The sequence below is a fragment of the Myotis brandtii genome, unplaced genomic scaffold (assembly GCF_000412655.1).
Source record: "Myotis brandtii unplaced genomic scaffold, ASM41265v1 scaffold21, whole genome shotgun sequence".
Classification (NCBI taxonomy): Eukaryota; Metazoa; Chordata; class Mammalia; order Chiroptera; family Vespertilionidae; genus Myotis; species Myotis brandtii.
Window position 1 is genome coordinate 574,961 of NW_005357846.1, and position 12,566 is coordinate 587,526.

Below are 12,566 nucleotides of genomic sequence, written 5' to 3' on the forward strand. Positions count from 1 at the left end.
AAAAAATATATTTTATTGATTTTTTATAGAGAGGAAGGGAGAAGGATAGAGAGTTAGAAACATCGATGAGAAAGAAACATCAATCAGCTGCCTCCTGCACACTCCCCACTGGGGATGTGCCCGCAACCAAGGTACATGCCCTTGACCAGAATCGAACCTGGGACCCTTGAGTCCGCAGGGCGATGCTCTATCCACTGAGCCAAACTGGTTAGGGAAATTAATTCCCTTTTAATGTGCACAAATTTTGTGCACTGGGCTACTAGTGTAGTGATAATTTTGTTGAAAATCATCTGAGGAAATATATGATTTTATAGTGCATTATGCAGTATATTTGAAAATTTGGAGAAATTTGTTGTGTGGAAAAATTTTTAATGGGACTGTTGATTAATAGGTGAAAAAATAAACCATTGATAAATTATCCTTAGAGTACTGAAATACAACATTGTTTATGTTTTCTGTATATTAAATTAACATATATTATTCCCTCCTTAGCATGAGTCCCAGAGATTCAGTATTGAATAAGTCAGTGAATTTATTTGGCTATCAGACTTGTAGATGCTGAAATAGATAATGCCAAGTACGTTCACAAAAATCAGACATTTATTTAATTTGTTTATTTACTGTGGATGATGTTTCTAAATGGAAGAATCTGGAAAATATAAGTGAATGAGTTTCACTTGTTAACAATGAATGATTTTTTTCTTTTTTCCTAATTAAGAATTGCCAAAGGTATATGTAGTAAGTGAAATTTTTGACCAGGAAGTCTTTTTTAACTATTCATATTTATATTTTAGTATTTTGAGATAAATAAAATGCAACTGTGTGGAAGTATAAAAGATATTATTGGGAAATCATACCCACTTAATCCTAAGAATTTAATTCTAAGAATAAATGTAAAAAATTTTTCTTTTGCCTTTTTTATTGTTTTGATTTTTTTAATTAAAAGTGCATTGTTTTTACCTAGAAATATTTTTCAGACTATAGTGGCACAATGAAATAAGACCCCCTCCAAATATCTGTATTCTTTCAAATTTAAGAGTGAGTCTTTGCGGCAACCAAGAACAAAAGAACAAGAAGAGGATCTAACAAGTCAGACCTTACTTGTTCTCAATGACATGAAGATCCGTTTTCCAGGGAAATCAGATGCAGAAACACAACTTCTGGTAGAAGATGTGAGTATTTAACATGTATAAAATTCCAAGGAGCTCATTCCTTTTATTCATCTTAGGATATTAACATTTATTTACCCATGGAGGCATTCTCAATGACATAGTAAACTTAACTGATGTTCTCTTCAACCTCCTCAAGCTGCAGAAAATACAGTGGCTATTTGAATTATTATGATTCATGAGCAGTGAGATTACCTTTATAATTAGCAATGCAAAATACCTTTTAGTGCATTGTCCCATTTTAATGATGCAATCAAGTGAAAATGATTCATGTTATTCAATTATTGCTCTTAATAATTAAAGAACTATCAAGTTAAAGCTGCTTCTATAAAGATTTAGAAAGATCTAATATCGAATTGATATGTAATAAAAAAAAGTGGGCTTTGGGCATGAAATATCGAGAATGTGACACCCTGAATGATTTTGGTCAAATTTTGAAATGGCTTATGCTCTGTTTTTCTTGTTACACACACATTTGCACCACCCAGTGGAATATTCTAAAATGGCAGAGTCCTAAAATTCACATTAAACTCAATGACTTTTCCTAATTAGAAAGGTCCAAGTTATTTAAATATTTTTGGTGAAAGAACATTTCTTAATTTAAAGTTCTGTCTCTTCATTCAAACATTCTTTTCAAATTGCTGTTCGTAGATTCCTTAGTAATAGAACTTTGTTTTCTGGTTTCCCTAATATTATTATTTTTCCAGTGGAGAGGACACCATCTAGTGGCCAGTTGTAGGATAAAAACCAGATCTATGCACTTGGCCTTTTTTCACTTTTTGGCATTACTTTTGTCTAAAGCAACTATCTAGAAACAAATAATAAAAAATGACTTTATTTGTTTAAAAAATCAGTCATGAATATTTCTATTTTGAAATCATGACATAGTTGTAACCAAAACCCCCAAATATTTTGCATTGTTGTTATATATTTTAAAAAAAGTAAAAATAGCACCTTGCCTGCAAATGAACTGTTATTTGTCACATCAAGGGAAAATGAACACAAATTGATATTATTTGTAAGTCACTATGCTAAATATAGTTTTATTTATGTTATCTTATTTAATCAAGTTCTTTTCTAAATATAGCCAATGACTTTGTACCAGACATTTTGCTTCTATTTCTTAGCTATATTAGTAAGATACTACCGTTTTGAATCATGTAGAAGAAAAATTAAATAATCAGGGAGTAGAACTAATATTTGTGGCTAATGTGATTGTTTTATCAAAAAACATGGGCTTACATAATTAATAACTAATAATTAGATCATTAGATTATTAGTCATTAGATTATTTACTATATGTTCACTATATGCAGCAAATATTTTAATCTGTTTGTTACAGTATATATTACTAGAATGTATATTCATAAATTTTGCAGATTTGACAAAAACAAAACAAAGGGATAATATAATCCTAATTATGTATGGGCTATCTTCTAATGTATTATTCAATATTCTGTTATTATGGGTGATATGGTAAATACAGGTTTTGAAATTAAAATGGAAAATCTACATCTTGGGCTTCTTTCCAAACCTTATATGCCTAAAGACATTTTACTTCCACTTATTAGAGACTGTGTGCTTTTTACAGCAAGAAGCAAAAAAAATTGGATTCAGATGGCTTCTTAACCTTATGTTAGAAATCCTTGCACATGTCTTTTTTATTAAAGTAGACATTCTTCATTGCAAGTAATATCATAGTGCTTTCATTTCAGAAATTCAGTACTAAAACCAGTTTCAACCCATTTATTTACTTTTTACTTGTTACTTTTGAGGAAAATTCTAGATTAAATTTCTTAATGTTTCTCCCCCATGACAGATCCTTGATAACTGGAAGTTTCATAAAACAAAAGTGGCTTCATATTGGCTCATAAAATTGGACTCTGTAAAACAACGAAAAGTGAGTAATGATTCAAAACAAGTTTGCCCTTTTAGATCGTCTTAAACTAGAATGATTAGGCCACATTCATAGTCAAGCTATATACATATTTATTTGTTTACTCATTTCTTCAACAAATAAGAATTGCATACCTGCTATGTTATAGGCAATGTCCTAGATTCTGAGGATAAAAAAGTGAATTAAAAAAACCTATGGTCTCAAAGAGCTTACAAACTTGAGTGGAACAGGTTTAAGAGTAAAAAAGAGAGAGAGGAAGGAAACAGCTAGTACTGGCATTCTTTGCAAGCAATTTTGCTGTTGAAGGGAAAAGAGATGGGGGTTAATGACAAGTTTCCTTTAAAATTGAAGAGATTTAGCCCTGGCCAGTGTAGCTCAGTTGGTTGAGTGTTATTCTTTGCACCACAGGGTCACAGGTTTGTTTCTCATCAGGGCACATACCTAGGTTGTGGGTTTCATCCCTGGGGCTCAGGCAGGAGGCAACTGATTGATGTTTCTCTCTCTCTCTCTCTCTCTCTCTCTCTCATCTCTCTCTCTCTCTTTCATCCTCTCTCTCTCTCTCTCATCCCCTATATCTAAAACAGAAATCAATAAGCATGTATTTGGGTGAGGACTAATAATAATAAGATGAAGAGATTTACAGTTTGTGTGCTGATGAGAAAGATCTAGAATAGAGGAAAGAGAGGTGACAGAAAGTCCTTAAGTAAGTAATCAGGGGAGGTTTGTCCTAACAGGAGCATTAATTCTAATTATCTAATAGGAGGGAAGGCAGAGGCCATGGCAGTGTTGTGAGAAGATGTGAGGGCTTTAGAGATTTGAGCAGGCAGTGGAAGGTATGTAACAGTTATCTTGGAGAGTAGGAGACGGGTGTGGCCAGCAGTCTGAGGGGCCCATCAAATGCATTGCAACATTATTTTGGGGGAGAGATACAATTTTATTAGCTTTAGTGATGATGTTGTATTCCTTTAGTAATGCAAGCTATTATTTCCCCTTTCTAAGATTTATTGCAATAAGCTGAAAGTTGACACTAATTAAGTGATTACCTAACTTATGTACTCTCATCCAAGTAAACTGAACTCATTATATTAACACATTCAACAAATAATTGCTTGGTGTTCTGGCATGTGCCAAATATTGTGCTACTGTTGAGGAGGGTGTAACAAAGCTGATAAAGAGGTAGATTGCAAAACACATTACAAACCCTGAATAGATTTTTGCCAAATCACTGACTATGGCCTTGCTTGATTAAAATAAAGACCTTTTATTAGAATAAGTGTTCTGAGTTTTCTCAAGTCCAGGATTTTTTTTAATCTAGAAGTTAGAATAGTGTAGGTAAGTTGCTGATTAAAACAAAACAATCTAGAAACAGATTAAAGAATTTATAAGATATTAACACATGATAAATGTGACATTTCAAATCAGTGGAGAAAAGATAATTGTTCCCCTAAATGATATTGAAACAATTGAGTACCTATTTATAAGAAAATTAAGTTGTAGCCTTATCTCTTACCATATACAAAAATAAATTTCAGGTTACAATTTTATGTGTAAAAAAGAAAGTATTAAAAGTTTAAAAGGAAACATAGAAGGATCTCTCTATATAAAAGCCTAAGTGACCATTACGACCGAGTAACTGGAACAACCGGAACGACTGGTCTCTATGACATGCACTGACCACCAGAGACAGATGCTCAATGCAGGAGCTGTCCCCTGGTGGTCAGTGCGCTCCCACAGTGGGAGCGCTGCTCAGTTGACAGACCCGTCCTGGTGGCCTACCAGCCAGCTACAGCCACTCACTCCCTCAGGTCCAATCTCTGGAGAATGGGCCAGGCACCGATGGACCAGTGCTGCTGGCAGTATCCCGACAGCACCGCCGGCCTCCTGGAAGTCAGCCTCAGGCACTGTGGCTACTTGCTCTCCCTAAACACTCTGCAAGGAAGAAAGGATATAAAAGTGGCTGCCAGGTGGCTCCCGACAACTGGTGCAAATGTCAGTGGGATGGATCTGGATCCTGGGCAGGTGAGGGCCTCCCACCGCCTGCCCGGAGGGCCATTCTTGTCCTGGCCCCCTGGCCCCTGGGGACTCCACCTGTGCATGAATTCGTGCACCGGGTCTTTAGTATATTTATAATCTTAGAATGGGAAACAATGTCTTAAGAAAGACCTAAAACTCAAAAATATTAAAAAAGTTTGACCTATTTGATTACATAAAAACTTACCAATGGCAAAAAACTCCTTAAACCAAGCTGAAAGGCAGAAGCAGTGAGGGAGATGGGGGTATTTGCAGCACATAAAATACAAGCACCAGTAAACCAATACCTCCTATGAATCAATCAGCAAAATAAACTATTCTATAAATATTAATAAATAAAATGGCAAATGTATAAAAAGGCTATGAAAAGACAATTTATGGATCTTCAAATAGCCAATTCATGTATAAATAGTTTCTTGGCCTCACTAATGATGAAGAAAAAGCAAGTAAAAACCATCATATTGGCAAAAATTAGTAAGACAGATGATATCCAGTCAAGGAAATAATGTGGATAAAAGGGCCTTTATCACACAATTAGAGGGAGAATACATTGGTACAACCCTTTAGAAAGATAATTTGCACTACCTATTAAAATGATAGGTGTCCGTAACCTAATGACTCAGCAAAACCACTTGCCGAACTCTATCCTACAAAATAATTGCTGAGTGAGAGACTTTGAGTAGGCAGAAAGAGCCGTTAGCCTGCAATGTAGGTCTGACACCTGGGAGTGAAAGGCAAAAGGGTGGAGTATGAAGACCCTTAGACTTTAGTGAAGTTCTGAGAAAGACCTGGCCAGCTGATGGGGAGCCCAGAACAAAGATTGCTTTTCTGGAAATCAAACTGGGCAGAAGTAGTCCCTCTCTGGTAACCCACCCTGTTGGATCCTCGGCCAGGAGCAGTCTGGGGAGAGCATAAGCGTGGCTTGAGTGTTGCAGTGATCCTGAATGGCGCGCTGTCAGCTAACTTCACTCTTGGAAACAAGTTAATTCAAATGGCATGTCTTCATGGCTGCCACAAAGGCTGGGTGGGCTGTGATTTAAGTTGACAAACATTTATTGGTTGCCAATTTTGTGCATGAACAATGGTACTGGGGATTTGCAGAGTTGCTTCTTCATTTATTTATTTGCGTATTCAACCATGCATTGAAAAAGATTAATTGAAGGACTACCACATCCTGAGCACCATGCTAGGTGTGGAATGCACAAGATTCGTAAAAATCTCTTCATTCCATTTACAGACCGTTGTTGAAATATGTGTCTCACTGTTTCTGTTCCAGGATCTGAGCATTTGCTGGTTGCTCATTAGAATGTTGTAAAACTCTTAGATAAGAATGCCGTACACATGAGCTCTTCCACATGCCTTATTTCAAAGTTTCCTTAATGGGTGTAAAATGTAAAGGTCAAGGATGTAGGGATTAAATACTGAAAAGAATCCTCACCAGGTGAAAATGGAAACAGCTAATCTTACTAAATGCCATGTTGTGGTAATTTCACACTTGCATAATTTAGCTTTCTGCCAATAATGCAGTTGCTTTATATAGTTTGTAAGGAATATATGAAGTATGAAAATATTTCAGTGTTGTGTTTTGTGAAAAATGCCAAATTTGCTGAAAAGTTTCGTTTTTAGGCATAAAGTAAGATTGGAGGATGAAGAGAGATAAGTACTGATGTTAACATGGTACTATATTTGCATTTATTTTAGGGTTCTAAGAGATCTTTGTTTATCAAGTACTTTTTTTTTCTAAATAATCATTTTTCTTTAATACCTACTATAGTTGCTTCTGCATGCATTTTGATGTTATTATTTTCCATCTCTTTTTTATTTGGGCTAACATAGGTGCTATACAGACCTGTTGGTTTTGCATCAGCAAAGATGCCTTTACCCTATAGCCATGGCTGTTGAATGCATTCTTTTACAGCATGTAGTAATGTTAATGTTACTTCCAGTCCTCCTCACCTCATGCCATTATTTTAACTTAGGACCAACGGTTCAGCCATATGGAGAAATTTGTCATTCAATATCTGTATGTTCTTATAAAAATATGAATTTGTCTCTGTGCTTTATGCCTTCAAATGCACTGTATTTCATATGGAAAAGACACATCTTTTCATTTTATTAATTCTTTCATTGACTGAATCTTCCATTTACTTTTTCCCTTGGAGAACTTAATGTCGGACTGGGATGTTTTTAAAAGTCACAATGTCCGAAACAGATGCCCATGTTCTGTATGTTTGCCTCACATGAATCCACAGGTAAACACAAAGGGCACCTTGCTGATCATTTGTTTTTGTGTTTCAAAATTTTTTATTTTCCATCCACTTTCTTCTAACCCCAAAGCACCCAGAGGTCTAAAAGAGAACCTACAAAAAGAACCTACACTGATTTACCTCACCCCGCCGGCCTTTCTAAACTTAGTGGTTGTTTTACTAAAGGGGCAGTCATTGTCTTCCCATCTGTATGGTCTTTTAAACAAACTAGTCCTTACACCAAGGCCCCCGATGGAGGGAGTGCCTAGGCAGCCTTGTTTATACAGAGCGATCCCACCCATCTTCCCAAGTATTACTTAACTGGAGGTGAATTTGAATCTTAAAAGAGACCATTGGATTCTCTTCTAGGGTAGTATTCCATTGTGTAAATGGACCGCAGCTTTTTTATCCACTCATCGACTGATGGGCACTAGAACTGCTTCCAAATCTTGGCTATTGTAAATAGCATTGCAATGAACATAGGGGTGGATATACTTTTGAATCAGTGTTTTGGATTTCTTTGGATACATTCCCAGAAATGGAACTGCTGGGTCATAAGGCAGGTCCATTTTTAGTTTTTTGAGGTAACTCCATATTGCTTTCCACAGTGGCTGCACCAGTCTGCATTCCCACCAGCAGTGCACAAGGGTTCTCTTTGCTCCACATCCTTGATTTATTGGTGATAGCCATTCTGACAGGTGTGAGGTGATATCTCCTTGTGGTTTTAATTTGCATTTTTCTGATGATTAGTGATGTTGAGCATCTTTTCATGTGCCTTCTGGCCATTTGTATGTCCTCTTTGGAGAAGTGTCTCTTCAGGTTCTTTGCCCAGTTTTTAAATTGGATTGTTTGTTTTTTTGGTGTTGAGTTATATAAGTTCTTTATACATTTTGAATATTAACTCCTTATCAGCTGTATCTCTGGGGAATATGTTCTCCCTTTCAGTGGGTTGTCTTTTCAAAGGATTTGCCTGTGCAAAACCTTTTTTATTTTAATGTAGTCCCATTTGTTTATTTTTTATTTTGCTTCCCTTGCCGAGGTGATAGATCAGAAAAAATATTGCTACGAGAGATGTACTGCCTCTGTTTTCTTCTGGGATATTTATGGTTTTGAGTCTAACATTTAAGTCTTTAATCCATTTTGAATTTATTCTGAGGTATGGTGTAAGAAGGTGGTCTGTTTCCATTTTTTTTTCTCTTATCTGTCAATTTTTCAAACCTATTTATTGAATAGACTTTGTTTACCCCATTACATGTTTTTGGCTCCTTTGTCAAATATTAATTGACCATAAAGACATGAGTTGATTTATGGGCTCTCTGTTCTGTTCCATTACTCTGTATGTCTGTTTTGCCAGTAGCATGCTGTTTTGATTACTATGGCCTTGTAGTATAGTTTGGTATTAGGTAGCATGATTCCTGCAACTTTGTTCTTTCTCAAGGTTGCTGTGGCTATTCAGAGTATGTTGTGGTTTTATATAAATTTTTAGAATATTTGTTCTAGATTGCTTTGGGTAGTACGGACTTTTTAATGGTGTTAACTCTTCCTACCCATGAACATGATATATGCCTCCACTTATTTGTATCTTCTTCAATTTTTTTCTTCAGGGTTTTGTAATTTTCTGAGTACAGATCCTTTACACCCTTGGTTAAATTTACTCTTAGTATTTATTTTGAAGCAATTGTGAATGGGATTCTTTTCTTAGTTTTCCTTTCTGATAGTTCATTGTTGGTGTATTAAAATGCAACAGATTTCTGGATATTTAATTTGTATCCTGCTGCGTTACTGTGTTCATTGATCAGTTCTAGTAATTTTTTTGGTGAAATCTTTAGGGTTCTCTATATTCTGTATTATGTCATCTGCAAATAATGACAGTTTTACTTCTTTTCCAACTTGGATGCCTTTTATTTCTTCTTCTTGTCTGATTGCTATGGCTAGGTCTACTAGTACTAAGTTGAATAAAAGTGGTAAAAGTGGGCATCCCTGTCTTGTTTCTGATCTTAAGGAAAACACTTTTAGTTTTTGCCCAGTGAATGTGATGTTGGCTGTGAGGTGTCATGTATCGCCTTGATTACACTGAGGTATGTTCCCTCTATTCCCACTTTGCTGAGAGTTTTTATCATAAAAGTGCTGAATTTTATCATACACTTTTCCTTCATCTATTGATATGATCATGTGGTTTTTATCTTTCAATTTGTTTATGTGGTGTATCACGTTTATTGAATTGTGAATATTGTACCAACCTTGCATCCCTGGAATAAATCCCACTTGATTATGATGTATGTTCTTTTTGATGTATTGCTAGATCCAGTTTGCTAATATTTTGTTGAGGATTTTAGCATCTATCTTTATCAGGGATATTAGCCTATAGTTTTCTTTCTTTGTAGTGTCTTTGTCTGCTTTTGGAATTAGGCTAATGCTGGCCTCATAAAAGGAGCTTGGGAGTCTTCCCTCCTCTTGGATTGCTTTGAAATAGTTTGAAAAGAATAGGTGTTAGTTCTCTGAATGTTTGGTAAAATTAACTAGTGAAGCCATCCAGTCAAGGACTTTTGTTTATTGGGAGTTTTTTAATTACTGCTTTAATTTCACTATTGTAATCTGTCTGTCCTCTGTCCAGATTCTCTGATTCCTCCTGAGTCAGTTTTGGAAGATTGTAGGTTTCTAGGAATTTATCTATTTGGTCCAGACTGTCCAATTTGTTGTCATATAATTGTGATAATATTTTCTTACAAACCTTTGCATTTCTTTGGTGTCCATTGTTACTTCTCCCCTTTCATTTCTGATTTTATTTATTTGGGTCCTCTCTCTTTTTTTCTTGATGAGTCTGGTTAAAGGTTTGCGAATCTTGTTTATCTTTTCAAAGAACCAGATCTTGATTTCACTAATCTTTTGTATTGTTTTTTAGACTTTATTTTGTTATTGATTTTTTCATCTGTTTCTTCTTGCTTCTTGCATATGTTGTTGATTTTTTCCTCCATCCGGTTTATGCACTCTAGGACCCTTATTCTGAATTCTTTTTCTGTCATGTTGCATGCCTCTGTCTCACTTAGCTGCTTTTCTGGCGAGTCCTCCTTTTCTTTCCTTTGGGGGTTTCTTTGCCTACCCATGTTTGATCTCACTGACATATCTAGATGTTGAGTCGTTCAGTGGCTGCTCCCTGGGTGGCAGTGGCTCCTTGGGCTGTGGTTGCTCCTTGGGTGGTTGCGGTAGCAGCTGCTCCTCAGTTGGCAGCAGCTCCTCTGGTGGGTGCTGTTCACAGCTGTGGTGGCTCTTCTGGCTGGTGGGGGGAGGCTTCACGTACAGCTGCTGTTCCTCAGACAGAGGGTGTGGTGATCAGGAGGCTGCTGTTTAGAGACGATGCTTGATATGATTTCAATCTTCTTAAATTTATTGAGACCTGTTTTTGTGTCCTAATATGTGGTCTATCCTAGAAAATGTTCCATGTGCATTTGAAAAGAATGTATATCTGCTGCTTTTGGGTGAAAGGCTCTGAAGATATCAATTAAATCTATCTGATCAAGTGTGTCATTTAAGGCCACCAATTCCTTGTTGATTTTCTGTCTGGAAGATCTATTCATTGATGTCAATGGCATGTTGTAATTGCTTACTGTGACTGTATTACTGTCAATCTCTCCCTTTATGTCCATCAAGATTTGCTTTACATAGTTAGGTGTTCCTATGTTGGGTGTATAAATGTTTACAAGGGATAATGTCCTCTTGTTGGATTAAATTTAATCTTCTTAACTACAGTGGTCTGGCTTGCCATCTGTCATATACTGAAATTTCATGAATGCATTGATGTATTTGTGGACGTTTTATTTATCTTCATTTATTTATTTTGGTCTTTTTTAAAAAATTGTGGACTTTTTAACCTGTGCTTTTGTTCAGTTATGAGTGATTGTGTGTAATCATTAAATTAAATATTTCACAAGCTTCCATATGTTGAAAGCATTTTTCCATATTACATTTATTTTCCAAATAAAATAAAAATAAATAAATAAATAATTTTTTTATCTTTGACTTTGAGACATACACAAATACACCAGATTTTGCAATATTTTGTGTTTTTCCCCCCCACTAGGTTTTGGACATAGTAAAAACAAATATTCGCACAATTCTTCCACGCATCTGGAAGGTGACTGATGTCGATGAACTACATTTATATCGGATTTTTAACCGGGTTTTTAATCGCTTACTCTGGAGTCATGGCCAAGGACTATGGAACTGTTTCTGTGATTCAGGGTAAGTTTAAGTTATTTTTTATTGTTGTCATTCAAAATATTTTACGGTTAGTTATAAAAGTAGCTCAATAAAAAGATTGAGTTTCTTTTTTTAAAATATATTTTTACTGAAGGAGAGAGAGATCGAAACATCAATGATGAGAGAGAATCATTGATTGGCTGCCTATTGCATGCTCCCTACTGGGGTTTGTGTCCACAACCTAGACATATGCCTTGACTGGGAATCAAACTATGAACTCTTGGTCCATAGGTTGACACTCAACACTGAGCCATACTAGCTGGGAAAAGATTGAATTTCTTTTTTTGTTTGTTGTTTGTTTTATTGCTTAAAATATTACAAAGAGTAGTACATATGTCTCATTTTTTTCCTCACTTGACCTTCCCCCGGTCACCCCTAACCCCCAGTGTCTTGTGTCTATTGGTTATGCTTATATGCATGCATACAAGTCCTTTGGTTGATCTCTTACCCCCGCCCTGCCCCAACCCTCCCCGGTCTTCCCATTGTAGTTTGACAGTCTGTTTGATGCTGCTCTGCCTCTGTATCTATTTTTGTTCATCAGTTTATAATGGTCTTTATTATCCATAAATGAGTGAGATCATGTGGTATTTTTCTTTCATTGACTGGCTTATTTCACTTAGCATAATGCTCTCCAGTTCCATCCATGCTGTTGCAAATGGTAAGAGTTCCTTCTTTTTTACAGCAGCATAGTATTCCATCGTGTAGATGTACCACAGTTTTCTAATCCATTCATCTACTGATGGGCACTTAGGCTGTTTCCAAATCTTAGCTATGGTGAATTGTGCTGCTATGAACATAGGGGTGCATAGATCCTTTCTGATTGGTGTTTCTGGTTTCTTGGGATATATTCCTAGAAGTGGGATCACAGGGTCAAATGGAGGAAACTCCTTCCATAGTGGCTGCACCAGTCTGCATTCCCACCAGCAGTGCACGAGTGTTCCCTTTTCTCTGCATCCTTGCATCCTC

General features: G+C 36.1%; 1 protein-coding gene across 2 annotated transcripts in view; it reads left to right on the forward strand.

Moving 5' to 3' along the window:
• TTLL7 (tubulin tyrosine ligase-like family member 7) overlaps positions 1-12,566 on the forward strand; it is a 139,748-nt gene that overhangs the window by 101,650 nt on the left and 25,532 nt on the right. For both annotated transcript variants that reach the window (XM_005865700.2, XM_014539248.1), the window contains exons 17-19: positions 1,038-1,172; positions 2,989-3,069; positions 11,422-11,582. In XM_005865700.2, coding sequence (XP_005865762.1) covers positions 1,038-1,172; positions 2,989-3,069; positions 11,422-11,582 — 377 coding nt within the window. The remainder of the gene's footprint in view (positions 1-1,037; positions 1,173-2,988; positions 3,070-11,421; positions 11,583-12,566) is intronic.